General features: G+C 52.3%; 1 protein-coding gene across 2 annotated transcripts; it reads left to right on the plus strand.

Moving 5' to 3' along the window:
- Positions 1–226: 226 nt before the first annotated feature.
- On the plus strand, positions 227–15215 carry MFSD13A (major facilitator superfamily domain containing 13A). 2 transcript variants are annotated; one of them, XM_068961629.1, is made up of 9 exons: positions 227–242; positions 9114–9356; positions 9771–9853; positions 10054–10506; positions 10633–10756; positions 12153–12249; positions 12820–12991; positions 13080–13273; positions 14452–15215. In XM_068961629.1, the coding sequence occupies exons 2-9, from the start codon at positions 9189–9191 to the stop codon at positions 14712–14714; spliced, it is 1554 nt and encodes a 517-aa protein (XP_068817730.1). In that variant the 5' UTR covers positions 227–242; positions 9114–9188; the 3' UTR covers positions 14715–15215. The 2 variants fall into 2 exon arrangements, with proteins under 2 accessions (XP_068817730.1, XP_068817731.1); XM_068961630.1 differs by having other exon boundaries at positions 10312–10506.
- The last annotated feature ends 1673 nt before the right edge of the window (positions 15216–16888 follow it).

Consider the following 16888-nt stretch of genomic DNA (forward strand, 5'->3'; position numbering starts at 1 on the left):
TTTTTTGCTAGCATGCACATCTGTTTGATCCCCAAGGGCAAAGGCCCATAACAAATATGGCGGCGACAGCCTCAGGCTCCAGCACCTGCCTAAACTGCGGTCCCAGGAGCCGCGCGGAGCCAATCGCTGGGTAGGGGCGGAAGAAGAGGCTGGAGAGGCTATCGGCGGCCCGCGCGCAGGCGCACTGGCTGGCACCTGGCTCCCGGCAGCCGTGGGATTAGGCTTCGCGTGCCACAATTGCGGTGAGCGGCTGGCCGACGGCAGGGGCTAGGGGGCAGCGGGCCGGACTGGGGGCCAGTCAGACACAAAGGACACACCGAGGGGGACAGGAGTGCTGTCTGCTCTGGGAGTCCTGGGGGCTGTCTTCGGGGGTTCCTGAAGTGATCTGGCTGTGGGTTGAGAAAGTGCTTGGGTCAGGGTGGGAAAAGCTTGGGCTCAAGGGGCGAGGATGGAATTCTTGCAGAGAGGACTCCCTAGAGTCGCCGGCTGCTTCGGGCTGGGATCCATTTCATTAACATAATGGCCTTTAACCCTGGTGATGTAGTAGAACCTATAGGGGAGCTTTAAAAGAACACCGATGCTGGGCCCCTTCTCTAGAGAGTCCAATTTATTTAATTGGTCGGGAGTGAGGTTTGGGCCTTGGTATGACTGAGCAGCTACTCGGGTGATTTTAATGTGTAGACAGGCTGGAGAGCCACCACATGGTTCAGCACCATGGTTGATCCCAGACTCCTCTGTGGCTTGGAACGGGTGGGTGGTCTTGGGGGTGAAGTTATTGACATTCCAAGGAAATGGTCCCAACTCCCAATAGGGTGAAATTGACTTCTAGCCTAAGAAAGAGAATGGGCCCTAAGAGAAAGTTACTGCATGGAAAGTGGGCACCCTTCCAGGGTGGGCCTCCCCAACAGCGCTGCCAGGGGTTGTGGGAAGACTGAACAGGGAGACAAAGGGGATGTGAAACAGGAAACTCAGCAGACAATTCAATGGTCACTGTTGAAAAAAGGACACCCTTAATATTTGCATAGGGTTTTATACCTTTAAAATTCATTTAATACTCCCTGGGGACAGACAGGGAATGGAATTTTTCTCCTGCTTTGCAGATATAGGAATAAACTAGTTAGTCAATAGCTAGTTAGTGATAAGGTTCAGACTTGACCCAGGGCTCCCAACTCCAAATAATGCTTACTAGTAGATTTTTTCCCCTCCATACTAATTGCTTCTCATACAGTGTCTAGTCCTTCCGAAGCCCCTCACCCCAGGGGGCCCTATCTGGCACTCTTGGTTCCCTCTCCCAAGTTTACCAGCTCCCTGCCCACCATAGGCTGGTTCAAAGATCAGGGAGCTGCTCTTGTTTCCATGCTTTTCTAGTTATTTCCCAGGAGCCCGATGGGGTGAAGAGGAGAGCATTTTTGAAAGATGCGGGGCGGCAGGGATCCTTCTAAAAATCTTTTTCTGTCACCCAGCCCACCCCGCCCCTTTCTGTTGTCCTCAGGAGAGTATCTTGTGTGTGGTTTCCAAGCCCTTCCTAATCTGGTGTCTCTCTGTTCTGAGCTCGTTTTCCATATTGTATCAGTTTTCCTTAGCACATGGTGAAAGCTTAATAAATGTTACATTTTGTTGTTATCACTGTTCCTCTTTGTTCACCTGTTGCCTTGCTGTCCCTGTTTCACATCAGGCTTTCCCAGGTTGCCTCTTTCTGACTTCCACAGTCAAGCAGAATGGAGAGTTGAGGAGGACAGTGGGATCTGGGGGTCTCACTCCTCCTATGGGTGCTTTTTCCCCCTTGGGCTGGGGATGTCCATATGAGCCTTTTAAGGGCAAATTGACCCACTGGGTATTAATTAAAAGGCCAATATGTGGTGAAGGAGCCTGGTGGAGGCTAGAGGTAGAAATCAGGGGTAGGTCTGACCTGGCCCCGCTCATAAGGAGCTTGGAGGCTGGAGAAGGGTTAGGGAGACCTTTGGATCCTGATACAGAGGATTCAGCCAAGGGACCTGAAACAGGGAGAGAACACCTAACTTGGTGTTCTTGAGAACGTTTGTGCCACTGAACTGGCCCTTTCTCAGATAAGCAGGATTTGATAATGATTGTGGTGGGTGATGGGCAAAGTGATGTGAGAAATGCTGAGGGTTTTTCCTTTTTTTGCTCAAAAGCATCTGTTTTGAATTTTGGTTCCAGCACTGAATAGCTCTGTGATTTAGGGCCAGTTACTTATCCTTCAGAGCCTTGGTTTCTTCACTTCCAAGATAAGGATAGAAATAGTAATAAGTTGTAAGGATACATGATGATAGGTGTAAAAACCAGCCATATCTTATATGCCTGAGAACTGGTATGTAGTTACATCTAGAGAGTTTTAGGTGGAAGGAACAACATGAACTAAGGTTGGAGGTGGCATTCAAAAAAGAATTTGAAAGATGGTAGGATATGGACTGCAAGGAGATCCAACCAGTCCATTCTAAAGGAGATCCGCCCTGGGTGTTCCTTGGAAGGAATGATGCTAAAGCTGAAACTCCAGTACTTTGGCCACCTCATGCGAAGAGTTGACTCATTGGAAAAGACTCTGATGCTGGGAGGTATTGGGAGCAGGAGGAGAAGGGGACGACAGAGAATGAGATGGCTGGATGGCATCACTGACTCAATGGATGTGAGTTTGAGTAAACTCTGGGAGATGGTGATGGACAGGGAGGCCTGGCGTGCTGTGATTCATGGGGTCGCAAAGCGTCGGACACGACTGAGCGACTGAACTGGACTGATGAACTGAGGATATTTCAGGCAATGAGAAGCATCAATGTTTCGTACTGAAAAGACAACTTCAATCCTTGATTTGCCAGAAGACACAGACTGAAATCCTTTAAAGATCATAAAGCCAAACTTCAAAGAAGTGAAAAAGAAAAAGAATAGTTACATTTTACTGAGGGTCTTCTAGATGCCAGGCACTAGGCTTGGTGCTTTATATACCTTCATGCATTTCAGCCCCACAGCAATCTAAGAGGTTGGCTTAGATCCCCACTTTATAGATGAGGAAACTGAGGCCCTGAGGGAGGGAGTGGCTGGCTCAAGGTCGCACTACTGGGACCATACCTGCCGTCATTGTGGGGGATGGGCTGTGGGGCCTCCAGCAGGTTCTCATGGTGTCAAGGTGAGGGTGGAGTTGGTTGCAGGTTACAGGACATCTCAGTCTCGTTATACAGCTAGGCTAGTGTGGGCCCCAAGCTGTTCCTTCCCAAGAGAGGCAGGGCTGTTGCTCTCTGTGGTGGTGGATTGGGGGGGGTGGTTTTCGGAAAGTTTTCACTTTCATCTTAGGTTCAAAGGATTTGTTAACAAAATAAGCCTCGTGTTATATACGAATAAATACCAGTATTTATTAGAGAATTATCTAACTTACTTTTGATATACTAACATTAAAAGAAACGAGAAAGAAACAGCAGAGGATACATCACCAAACTGAGTTTTGACCAACATCCAGACTCAGACAACATTGGGAAGTCCCATGACACAGCACATCTGGAGTCCCAGTTGGGAAAAGGTCCCAGGCATCCCGTCCGCTTTGTGGATGAGACTTCAAAAATTACAGTTCAGAGTTCCCACTCATAATCCCTGGACGCAGACTGATAATCATCAGTCTGTGAGCAAAAGCAGCTCTGGTTTTATGTTAATACTGTTTGTTTTGTCATGTAAAACTTGGAATGTTGTTAAGCCTGGGACTTGGTTGGTCAGGGCCTCTCTATGGGCTCAACAATTTCAAGATTTGTCCCCTATCTTATCTATGGTGCCACAAGGCTTCCACTCACAGCAGGCAGTCAAGGCAGGCACAGTCAGGGCATTATCCCGGCAGGTTAGAAGCAAGGTCAGAGACCTGGTCTGCCTTGTCTCTGAAGCCTAAACAGGACTATTTATTTAATTTCCCTAACAGGTGGGACTTCCCTGGTGGCTCAGTTTTAAAGAATCTGCCTGCAATGCAGGAGACCCATGTTTGATCCCTGGGTCTGGAAGATCTCTTGGAGAAGGAAGTAGCAACCCATTCCAGTAGTCTTGCCTGGGGAATCCCATGAACAGAGGAGCTTGGTGGACTCTAGTCTATGGGGCTGCAAGAGTCGGAAACAACTTAGTGACTAAACCACCAACAGGTGGGGAGGGCTAGCAGAGGTAGAAGTTACTGATGGAGCAATACAATTTGGAAGAGAAACCGCTGAGTGGCCCTGCATGCTCCTCCCGCAGCTCTCTTTCCTGGGCAAAGGCTTACCTGGGCGTGGTGCTTTGCTGCTAGGTCTAGGCCGTGGTTTACGGGTTTGTCTCTGGTACCCCTGAACATTGTCTATGCTCCTGCTTCTTGCAGGCCCTCCTCCTCTGACTTTACCTCTTGTGCTTTCTTCCCCCCTCAAACTCCCTTGCCCCAGGAAGGACCTGATTACCTGCATATTCCCCTGCTCTTACTCTGATCTAAGTGAGCCTAAGAAAAAGCCAGTTTCTCAGCATATTTCTATTGGTGCTCTGGGGCTTACTAGTACTCCCTTTGTTTGTTGGTGATCAGTCACTAAGTCATGTCTGACTCTTTTCGACCCCATGGACTGCAGCACGTCAGGCTTCCCTGTCCTTCACTATCTCCCGGAGTTTGCTCAAACTCATACCCATTGAGCCTGTGATGTTATCCAACCGTCTCATCCTCTCTTGCCTCCTTCTCCTGCCCTTAGTCTTTCCCAGCATCAGGGTCTTTACCAATGAGTCTGCTCTTGGCATCAGGTTGCCAAAGTATTGAAGCTTCAAAATCAGTCCTTCCAATAGACATTCAGGGTTTATTTGCTTTAGGATTGACTAGAATTGATACTTTTGAATTGGGATACTGGAGAAGACTCTAGAGAGTTCTTTGGACTGCAAGGAGATCAAACCAGTCAATCCTCTCTGCATTCTTGTAAAGATAGGCACTTACTTTCATTTTACAGGTGAGGAATCCAAGGTTCAGACAGGCTCAGACCTTACCTGTGGGTGCAGTTAGTAGGAAGTGCAGTTGAGATTTAAAACCAGGCTCTTCTGATGGCAAAAGTCATACTTTTTCTACCTCACCACACTTTGAGGTTTTCCTCTACTGTTGTCCCAGTGTGGGTGCAGGGAGCTGGTGGCCGGCAGCTGGGGACCTTGCCTATAGAGTCCACCTTCTCCAGTAACCAGGGCAGGTCACTGGACATCTGGGTAGGGGCACCAGCAGGCTTCAGTCCCTTTGGACAAAGGCTTTCGAGGTGAGGGAGGGGAGTCCTTAAAGGCCCTGGGGAATCAGAGGAGGTGACCTGAGGTAAGGGTAAAAGCAGACGCATACATTGTGCTTTATAGGCGCAAAACACCTTTAGATGAATCCCCATCTCATCCTGGTGTGGTGGATATGGACGGTCTGGGAGGCTTGATAGTGATAGTCTGTGAAGTCCCGGTGCTCACTGCACTTACTGTGCTCACTGTGTCGAAGTATCTTCTCATTGACTGCTGACCCTAGCCTTAGGAAGGTTGACTTCATTGTGCAATTCAGGAAATAGGCATGGAGGGGTTAACCAAATTGCTGCAGGTCACATGGGTAGAAAATGGTAGAGCTGGGCCTTTGGAGACCTCCACTTATGCCTTCTTTCCACTACATTGCTTGGGAAAGTGCCAAGGAAACTTTCAGGGTGATGGATATATTCCTGATCTCAACTGTGACAGTTTCACAGCCATACACATGCCAAAACTGATCAGACTATACACTTTGAATATGTGCAGAGTATTATTATCTAGGAAGGGTTCTTTTTTCTATCCTCTCTCTTTTTTTATTTTGGTCGTACCACGGGCCTTGCAGGATCTCAGTTCTCCAGTCAGGGATTGAAATCAGGCCACGAAAGTGAAAGCCTGGAGTCCTAACCCCTAGGCAACCAGAGACCTCTCCATTGTGCAGATTACTGTATGTCAGTTATATCTCAATAAAGCTGTGGGAAAAAAACAATATTTCCCACCAAATACTTCTTCAGGGGCTTAAAGGCCCCATGGATATCGTTCTGCTTCTGGACAAGGCGGGATCCTTTTGGCCAGGGAGAGATTCTCACAGACTTAGCGGCTGCTTTCAGGAAGTTCGGGCTTCCCAGGTGGTGCTAGCGGTAAAGAACCCGTCTGCCAATGCAGGAGTTGTAAGAGACACAGGTCCAATCCTGGGTTGGGAAGATTCCCCTGGAGGAGGGCATGGCAACCCACTTCAGTGTTCTTGCCTGGAGAATCCCCATGGACAGAGGAACCTGGCAGACTACAGTCCAAAGGATCTCACGAGTCGGACACGACTGAAGTGACATGGCATGCATCCACGCAGGTAGTTTTGGCCATTCCTCCTTCTCCTTCCTCCATCACTAAGATGTGGACTGGCACAAAGCTGGCACGGGGGTGGGAGGCTGCATACTGACCTCTTGAGTGACCGCCTCAGCTTCCAGTGAGCCTGAGAGGGACCCTGTGAGAGTCCCTCCTTGTTCTCCCCGCAGAGCCTCTATCTCCCCAGCCAGTCACTCCCACAGCAAGGGTGGCTGAGTCCAGAGATGGAGGTAGAGGGTGAGGACACAGGCCCCATGCTGGCGAACCCCACCGTCAGGTTGGAGTGCAGGCAGGCAGGAGAATGTGTGCAGGGCTGGAGGCACAAGGAGGGGCGAGGAGTTGGAGTTCTAATGGCCATGACGGGTGAGATGGAAACGAAGAGATGTGGATGGCGCTTCTGGTAGCAGGGGCCCTTGAGAACAAAGGCCTGGCCAGAGAAGATGGAGGCTTGAAGGTCCACGGGAAGCTGGGCTGGACTGGCCGGGAGAGGCTGGACTACAGAGGCCCTGGAAGGCTGGGCGTGGAAGCAGAGCCCTGGGGACTCATGGGGCAAGAACAGGGCCTGTCGGGGGCGGGTCGCCACTTAGGGACTGCGTCTGAGTTGGTTCTCCAGGGCCTGACTCTAATGGGGAAACAGGAGTTTCTGTTCTGCATATGTGTGTGCAAGCATGCAGACATGTAAATGAGGCCTGTGGGTAGACTTGGGTCACAAGGGCTTCAAGAGGAGATAGCCTCTGAGGAGGTGCATAAGTTTTAAGGCTGCCGAAACAAACAGCCACAAACCCAACTCCAGTACTCTTGCCTGGAAAATCCCATGGGTGGAGGAGCCTGGTAGGCTGCAGTCCATGAGGCCGCTGAGTTGGACACGACTGAGCGACTTCACTTTCACTTTTCACTTTCATGCATTGGAGAAGGAAATGACAACCCACTCCAGTGTTCTTGCCTGGAGAATCCCAGGGATGAGGGAGCCTGGTGGGCTGCTGTTTATGGGGTCGCACAGAGTTGGACACGACTGAAGCGACTTAGCAGCAGCAGCAGCAGCAGCAGGTAGCCTAAAACAACCTCACGGTTCCTGGAGGGTGGAAATCCAGCACCGGGGCACCAGTAGGGTCATGCGCCCTCTGGAGGGAGCCTCTAGGAAAGCATCCTTCCTTGCCTCCTCCTGGCTGTCTTGTGCTACCTGCAATTCTTCGTGTTCTCTGCCTCGCAGCCGCATCGCTCAGATTTCTGCCTTCATCTTCACGTGGATGTCTTCCCTTTCTCTGTGTCTCTGTGCAGATTCCCCTCTCCTTACGAGGACAGCAGTCCTTAGGTTAGGGCTCACCTCAATTCAGACCTCATCTTAACGTGGTTACATCTGTAAAGCTCTTTCCAAAGAAGATCACACTCACAGGTGCTGGGGGTTAGAACTTGAACCTGTCTTTTCGGGGCTAATTCAACTAGCTACAGGGAGTTTGAGAGAAGAAAGCCCCCATAGCTTCCCTCTGGCGGGCGGAGAAGGGGGGTGGTCAGACAAGCACACATGGGATTATTTTTCTGAAAAGAGAACAACAACTTTGAATCTAAAAAAAGAGACAGATAGACTTAATGCCTGGCTGCTTAAAGTATGGTCATGGCCCAGCAGCATCGGTGGCCCCTGGGAGCCTGTTAGAAAGGCAGAATCTCAGATTCCACTCCACACCTGCGAAGGTAAAAATCGACATTTGAACCAAGTCCCCAGGTGACGTGGAAGCACATTACAGTATGAGAAGCACTGCTGTAATAGGAATTGGGTTTTTATTTCCTTTTAAACCCGTGGTCCGTCTAGCCTGCTGGTCTCTGCATGAGCTGGCCTGGTCCGGAGCAGCCGCGTGTGTTGTCCTTTGTTCTTTCATGTAACACGTCCTTGAGTTTCTCTCCTGTGTGTTGACACTGCCCACGTACTTGACCTTTGTGGAGAGCATCGGGCTTGTTGAGCCAGTCCCTTTGTTGTGTTCCTGGGCTGTGTCCAAATTTTGGCTGTTTTTAGAAGTTGCTGCTATGAACGACTCTGTACATGTTCTCTTGGGGTTAGTTCCTTGAGGTGGGGTTTCTGGAATCAAAGTGCATGGGCAGTTGTGAACTCTTATCATATCTTATCACTCTTATATCCCTGTGAAACCTGACATCACAGCAGGTCTCTCCATTCTACCCAGCACCCCACAGTAATCCAGTTTGGGAGGTCAAGTGGCAAAAAAAAGGCTTAGGAGCCAGACAGGCCAGGGTTCAAGTCTGCTACTTTTATGCTGTGTGACCTTGGGCAAATGACTGAACCATCTCTGAGCTTGGGGTTGCTCTCCTGTAGTATTGGAACAGTCCTGTAAACGTTGTATGGGTTTTATAAAGATGATAATGATACCACCAACATTTATTGAGCACTTTCTGTGAGTTAGCTCATTTAATCCTTTTATTCTTCTGAGTAGCCATGGTCATCCACTTTTCCCTTTTACAGAAGAGAAAACAGAAAGCTGGGGTTAACTAGCTTGCCCAAGATTCTACTGTAGGCACAGTGTGTGCCCAGGCCCAGGGGTGTCAGGTTAGAGTATGGATGAAAGAAGATGCCCTAGCATGCGACCTGACTCTGCACTTGCTGGCTGTCTGCCTTCTCTTCCCACGCCTTTATCAGTTTCCTTTTACTCCCTAGTAGTGGTGATTCCCATTGGCGATTCCCCAGTTTTGTTTTATGTGCAAACTTTCTCCCAGTGAGATGACTCGGAGGTCTGGGGTTAGGAGCAGGGCTGGCTCTGATCCCTGCAGCTAACTGGCTCCTTCTTCCCCAGGGACAAGTATGGCCAGACTGCCCATGGCCATGGGCACGCCTCGGTGCTCCTGGGGCTGAGGCTGGGCTGGCCGCCATGAGGCTGGGTGGACCCTGGGCCTGGCTGCTGGGCCTGCCCACAGCTGTGGTCTATGGCTCCCTGGCCCTCTTTGTCTCTGTCCTGCACAACGTGTTCCTGCTTTACTATGTGGACACCTTTGTCTCAGTGTACAAGATCGACAAAGCTGCCTTCTGGGTTGGAGAGGTAGGCCAGCACCGGGGCAGTCAGCCGGGGAGGGAGCCGGGCAGATGGCAGGGCAGGGTCCCACCGAGCCAGGAGCAGAGGGTAAGCTGGCTTGCCCACCAAGATTCAGCAAGAAAAGGTAGAGCTGGAGGCCTCAGTGGGGATTATGCCAACTCTCCTGTCCTCTGTCCTGTGAGCCAGGCACTGTTTGCACATTTTTAATATATTCACATGTATTTAGCAGCAGTGCCCTGGACGGTGGGAGTTTGATGGGGGCAGTGGCTGTGGGTTATGGCAGAGGGACTAACCTGAGCACACGTTTGCAGGCAGGAGAGCTGGCATCATCTCTGAGGGGTGGCGAGTAGACTGGGGTGGGGAAAGTCCTGGAGAGGACACCACCTGGAGCCCACCTGCCCGTCTCCCCTCTGCCCACAGACGGTGTTTCTCCTCTGGAACAGTCTCAACGACCCCCTCTTCGGCTGGCTGAGTGACCGTCGGTTCCTCAGCTCCCAACCCCGGTTTGTTTCCCCGGGAAAGCTCAGGACTGGTCCTCTCCCACCTCCCCCTCCCCAGGGCTAGAGGACCGCTGCCTGTGTGTGGGGTGGGGAAAGAAAGGGAAACCACTGCCAGCCATTGGCTGGGCCTTCTCATTTCCCGAGTTCAGGCAGGGAGTGGGGCCTGCCAGGGCATCTCCCAACGGCCCCCCTCTCCCCGGCAGGTCAGGCGCTGGGCTCTCCTCACGGGCCGTGGTGCTGGCACGGGTGCGGGCACTGGGCTGGCATGGGCCGCTGCTGGCACTGTCGTTCCTGGCATTCTGGGTGCCCTGGGCGCCTGCTGGGCTGCAGTTCTTGCTGTGCCTGTGCCTCTACGACGGCTTCCTGACGCTCGTAGACCTGCACCATCATGCCTTGCTGGCCGACCTGGCCCTCTCAGCCCACGACCGCACCCACCTCAACTTCTACTGCTCCCTCTTCAGCGCAGCCGGCTCCCTGTCTGTCTTTGCCTCCTACGCCTTCTGGAACAAAGAGGACTTCTCTTCCTTCCGCGCCTTCTGCCTGGCACTGGCCACTGGCTCCGGGCTGGGCTTTGTGGGGGCCGCACGGCTGCTGAGGCGGCGAGTTGAGGCGGCCGGCAGGGAGCCGGGGTGCCCAGCCATGGCTGTGAATGGCGGGTGAGTGGCCAGCACTCTGCTGGGCTTGATTGCCACGCTGGGGCTCCCGGCTGATGGATGGCTGCCTGGGGTGGGAGATGGCTCTGGCCCAGCCTAAGCTGTTCTTGATTCCCCTCTGCCCCATAGCCTGTGTGAAGAAGAGCTGCTTGTGAGCAGCGAGGAGGCAGGTAGCATCACCTTGGGCCAGTACCTCCGGCAGCTGGCACGCCACCGGAACTTCCTGTGGTTCGTGGGCATGGACCTGGTGCAGGTATGGGAGCAATGCCCATTCATAGGATGGCTGCAAATGCCTCACTCAAGGGAACTGCCTTCCCAGAAGCTGGGAAATCAGTTCTGGCCTTCCCTGAGGCTGAGCGGCTGAATGGCAGGAATACAAGTTAGGTAGTTAAGAGACCTGGATTCTCGCTGCATCTGAGCTCCTAACTCCCTGTGTGATCTTAGGCCAGTCTCTTGCTTTTGGAGCAGCCATGTTCTCACCTGCAACGTGAGGATAGGAGAGAGAGGTGCTCCCTTGGGGACCTTTTTTTGGCCACTCTGCAGGGCATATGTGGACTTCCCTGATGGCTCAGTGGGTAAAGAATGTGCCTGCAATGCAGGAGACACAGGAGACATGGGTTCAATCCTTGGGTCAGGAAGATCCCCTGGAGTAAGAAATGGCAACCCATTCCAGTATTCTTACCTGGAAAATTCCATGGACAGAGGAGACTGATGGGCTATAGTTCATGGAGTCCCAAAGAGTCGGACGCAACTAAGCACGCACAATGCTTAGAACACTTTTGTATAATTCTATTTTTGCAGGGCATGTGGGATCTTAGTTCCCCAACCAGGGATCAAAACCACACCCTCTGCATTGGAAGTAGATAGTCTTAATCACTGGAACACCAGGGAAGTCCCTGAGGACTCTTTAAAACACCACAGGCCAGACCTAGAATACATTAGTATATAAGCCAGCGAAATTTAGAAACACATTGTTTTTATGTCATTAAGCTTGTTTTAGCATTGATAAGTTTTACAAGAGAAAGCTTTCAGTTGTTTTAATGGTGATGTTATCATTCCTTCTAACTTTTATAGATAAGCATAGGAATTTGGTTTTATGTTTTGTTCTGGTATGTTCCATGCTGAAGGACACGGAACTAGAGGCCCCTCTGGCTCCTGCTGCTGCCCTCCGGCCCCCCGCCCCCAGTCTGTTGGTTTTCCCTCCATTCCTGGCTCCCCTTGACCCCTCCTCCCCAGCGCCTCCCCAGCCTCCTTAGTGTCCCTGTTGGTTGTTCCTGGCTCCCCTTCACCCCGCCTCCCAGCCTCCTTAGTGTCCCTATTGGTTGTTCCTGGCTCCCCTTCACCCGCCTCCCAGCCTCCTTAGTGTCCCTGTTGGTTGTTCCTGGCTCCCCTTCACCCGCCTCCCAGCCTCCTTAGTGTCCCTGTTGGTTGTTCCTGGCTCCCCTTCACCCCGCCTCCCAGCCTCCTTAGTGTCCCTGTTGGTTGTTCCTGGCTCCCCTTCACCCCGCCTCCCAGCCTCCTTAGTGTCCCTGTTGGTTGTTCCTGGCTCCCCTTCACCCGCCTCCCAGCCTCCTTAGTGTCCCTGTTGGTTGTTCCTGGCTCCCCTTCACCCCGCCTCCCAGCCTCCTTAGTGTCCCTGTTGGTTGCAGGTCTTTCACTGCCACTTCAACAGCAACTTCTTTCCCCTCTTCCTGGAGCATCTGTTGTCAGAACACATCTCCCTCTCCACGGGCTCCTTCCTGTTGGGTGAGTGGGTACCTTGTGCTGGCCGGAAGGACAGAGGCTTGCACCCCAGAACCCCTAGACTGACTGCAGATACAGTCACCTCCCATCTGGGGCCCAGGTGGCAGAGGGCAGAATCTGCACTGGGGTTGCACCTCCAGCCCCCAGCCCCACCCCCACTCTGTTTTCCAGAGGAAGGGAGGCAGCTTCTGCGGGTTTGAGTGGGTAGGGCTGCCCTCATGGTGGTCCTCTTGGTAGTCATGCCACCTAGCGGTAATGCGGCGCAGTAGCTCGTTCACAAGGGACGACTGCTCTCCTGACAGGCCTGGGAACGAGTCTTAACTGTGCTTCTTCCCTGTGTGGCCTTGGGTGTGTTTTATTTCATCTCTTTGGGTCTCCATTTATCTGTAAAGTAGGGATAGTACTTACCTTAAAAGGTTGCGAGGACTAAATAAAAGGATGTGGAAACTCAGCACAGCGCCTGGACCGAGTTAGTGCTGAATCAGTGCAAACTTTGATTTCTGATGGTTAAAATGTGGGCAGTTGTGGAGGCTGTGGCAGCGCCCCTTGACAAGGCCACGCTCCCTTCCCCAGGCATCTCCTACGTCGCTCCCCACCTCAACAACCTCTACTTCCTGCCCCTGTGCCGGCGCTGGGGTGTCTACGCCGTGGTGCGGGGGCTCTTCCTGCTCAAGCTGGCCCTGAGCCTGCTTATGCTGTTGGCTGGCCCCGACCACCCCGGCCTGCTCTGCCTCTTCATTGCCAGGTAGGCCCTGCCCCTCCCTCGCCCCCACACCTGTTTCCCCCAACCCCCACATCCCCCTTTATTCTTATCCGTTCTCTCTCGCCGGCAGCAACCGTGTTTTCACTGAGGGCACCTGTAAGCTGTTGACCTTGGTGGTCACGGACCTGGTGGATGAGGACTTGGTGCTGAATCACCGCAAGCAGGCAGCCTCAGCGCTTCTCTTTGGCATGGTGGCCCTGGTGACCAAGCCAGGCCAGACCTTCGCTCCGCTGCTGGGCACCTGGCTGCTCTGCTTCTACACAGGTGAGGGCCCAGGGGCTGGCATGGTGCTCGAGGCTCCAGGGGCATACCTGGTGTACCTGCTGATGAACCTGGGACCTGGGTCGAGTGAAGCAGAGAGAATGACAACCAGCCATGACAGAGGCTGGGTCTGGGCTGCCCCTGGCTGTCATCTCTCCTCTGCCTGTCCCTCTGTGGGCAGAGGAGCTGGGTTCCATCTTTTAGTAGTTCACTCATTCATTCAGCAAATATGTATGGGATACTTTCTCTGCTAGGTGCTGTTCTAGGTGCCTCTAGGGAGAGAGAGAACAAAATAAGACAGATAAGGTCTTTGCTGTCATGGAGCTTATATTCTATGTTGGGGTGGGGGTGGGGTCGGCACTAAACAGCTAAACAGGAGAAGAGCAGGCAGTGATAAGTGCACTGCTAAAAGTATCACTGTGGCTAAGAAGCTGCTCTGTGTGGCCCGGAAAGACCCTGAGGAGATGGCACCCAGGATGTGAACTGAATGGTGAGGATTGTCTAGAAAGATCTCAGCAAATCACAGACAGAAAAGAAAGTACAGGAGCCCGGGTTATCAGGAATGGTTTGGATTGGCATTTCCTCCTCCCGAGGATCTTCCCGACCCAGGGATCGAACCCCAGTCTCTTGCATCTCCTGCACTGGCAGATGAGCTCTTTACCACTGCACCACCGGGGAAGCCCAGGAGTGGTTTGGAGATGAGGCTGAAAAAGTGAAGAGGGGCTCTGTAGGTCAGGGCAGGGTTTGGATGTTATTCTCAGTGCAGCTCTTGGGAAGGTTTTAAGTAGGGCAATGGCCTAGTCTGATTTACATTTTTTTAAAGTTCGCTCTCTCTGCTGTTTGGAGAGTGGACTGTAGGGAGGCTGTGGCAAAAGCGATGGAGGCTTGGGGCAGGTGGTGCTGGGGGCTGAAAAGAAGTGTTTGGTTTGGGCTGTGGAGTTGGGGGAGGTGAAGGATTGGCTCTTGGGGAGTGGTGAAGCTAACTGAGGACTCTAGGAAGACATTGGTTATTGGGGGGATAGTGGTGCCATTCCACAAGAAGGAAGAACCGTGGAGAAGCAAGTTTGGGTGCGCAATTGAGAGTTGGGGTTTGGACGTGTCCATGTGACATCTGAGATGAGGCACTGTGGACTCTGGAGGCCAGGGCTGACCTGTTCTTTCTGCGGGCTCTCTTGTCCTAGGTCATGATCTCTTCCAGCGGCACCCCCCGGCCCCTGTGGGGAGTGCTCAGCCCTGGCCGGAGCCCCTGGCTTCGCCCCCGGCACAGGCCCCCGCACTCCGCCAGGGCTGCTTCCACCTGCTGGTGCTGGTGCCCATCGCCTGTGCTCTGCTGCAGCTGTTCACTTGGTCCCAGTTCACACTGCATGGGAGGCGCCTGCACATGGTCAAAGCCCAGCGCCAGAGCCTGTCACGGGCCCAGACCCTGGACATTAAGATGGTGTGAGGGGAGTGCAAAGCCACCCCGATGAGGACACTACCTATAGCCCCGGGGCCGCCAGCCCTGTGTCCTGCTCTTCTGCCTCCCTGGGGTCCTGCCTGGAGGACAGATGGCAGAGTGGGAGCACTTGGGGCTGAGCCGGAGTGTCACTGGGGTCTAAGTTCCTGCATGACTGTCTGGCCCAGCTTGGGCAAAGGCTGGGCCGTGTGTGTGCTCAGGGACCTGCTTCCTCCTCTAGAGCAGAAGAAGACTGAGAAGGGTGGGGCCCGCCCTGTGGTCATATGGGGTTGCTATGGGTATGGAGGCCATTACTCCTACCTGGCTGGGGCTGGCGCCCTGTGTGGGCTCCGAAACCACTTTTGCCTGGTCAGGGCTGGGAGTCCTACCTGCCCCTTCCAGTGATTTCTCTCAGAATTCTCTGCTTCAGCCGCACCTGGAGTAGCATGCCCCAGCTGCTGCAGGGTGCCCCTGAACCCCAAATGACCTCTCAGTGAGGTTCATCTCATCACAAACTGATTAAAGCCAGTCATTTCTATTTCCATTCCTGGAGTCTTTGCTGTGTATGGGAGCAGTGGGCTGGAGAACAGGATTCCTTAATAAGAGCAGCCTGAGAACGTTTTCAAAGATGAGTGGGGTAGGGCGGAGGGGGACGCTGCATCAGGTTCACTGAGGTAGTGGGGAGAGCCTGCAGACCAGTAGCCTCATGGGCCCCTGGGAGCCAAACAGCTTTCAGGCCTGTGGTCGTAGCCCCAGTGCGTTTCCCATGTACCACTGCTGGAGGTGGGCAGGGAGTGGCCATGGCTAGGCTAGAGATCCTTAACCTTGGAGTTGCAGGGATCTTCCAAAGATGACTTTTAAAAAATTGTTTCTTTACTGTGTGACTGGGACTAGAAACCTCGGCTTTAGGCTGGCGTTTCTTAGTCTGGGCTCTACAGACATTTGGGGCTGGGGAGTTCTTTATTGTGGATGGCCTCTGCCTGCTAGATGTCAGTAGCATCTCTCCCCAGTCATGATGACCAAACACCTCCTGCTGCTGCTGCTGCTAAGTTGCTTCAGTCTTGTGCGACCCGATAGATGGCAGCCCACTAGGCTCCACTGTCCCTGGGATTCTCCAGGCAAGAACACTGGAGTGGGTTGCCATTTCCTTCTCCAATGCATGAAAGTGAAAAGTGAAAGTGAAGTCACTCAGTTGTGTCCAACTCTGTGCGACCCCATGGACTGCAGCCTACCAGGCTCCTCCATCCATGGGATTTTCCAGGCAAGAGTACTGGAGTGGGTTGCCATTGCCTTCTCTACCAAACACCTCCAGACATTGCCAAATGTGTCCTGAGAGGCAAACTGACCTTAATTGGGAACCACTGTCCTAGACCAATGGTTATTTGAAGGTCTGCATCACAGTTAAGAATGTAGTCTAGTGCTATATTGCCTGGGTTCAAATTCTAGCTAACAAAGGGCAGACTTGGGAGAAACTACATAATCTCTCTGGGGCTCTATTTTGTCATCTGTAAAGTGAGTAACAAACATACTTCCATTTTAGTTGTTGCGAGAATCAAATGGTTAACACTTGAAAAGTGCTAGCAATTCCCATCCCTAACGTGAAGAGGAACTAAAAAGCCTCTTGATGAAAGAGAAAGAAGAGAGTGAAAAAATTGGCTTAAAGCTCAACATTCAGAAAACAAAGATCATGGCATCCGGTCCCATCACTTCATGGGAAATAGATGGGGAAACAGTGTCAGACTTAATTTTTTTGGGCTCCAAAATCACTGCAGATGGTGATTGCAGCCATGAAATTTAAAGACGCTTACTCCTTGGAAGAAAAGTTATGACCAACCTGGATAGCATATTCAAAAGCAGAGACATTACTTTGCTGACTAAGGTCCGTCTAGTCAAGGCTATGGTTTTTCCTGTGGTCATGTATGGATGTGAGAGTTGGACTGTGAAGGCTGAGCGCCGAAGAATTGATGCTTTTGAACTGCGGTGTTGGAGAAGACTCTTGAGTCTCTTGGACTGCAAGGAGATCCAACCAGTCCATTCTGAAGATCAGCCCTGGGATTTCTTTGGAAGGAATGATGCTAAAGCTGAAACTCCAGTACTTTGGCCACCTCATGCGAAGAGTTGACTCATTGGAAAAGACTGATGCTGGGAGGGATTGGGGTCAGGAGGAGAAGAGGACGACAGAG

Source organism: Capricornis sumatraensis, chromosome 23 (genome assembly GCF_032405125.1).
Source record: "Capricornis sumatraensis isolate serow.1 chromosome 23, serow.2, whole genome shotgun sequence".
Lineage (NCBI taxonomy): Eukaryota > Metazoa > Chordata > Mammalia > Artiodactyla > Bovidae > Capricornis > Capricornis sumatraensis.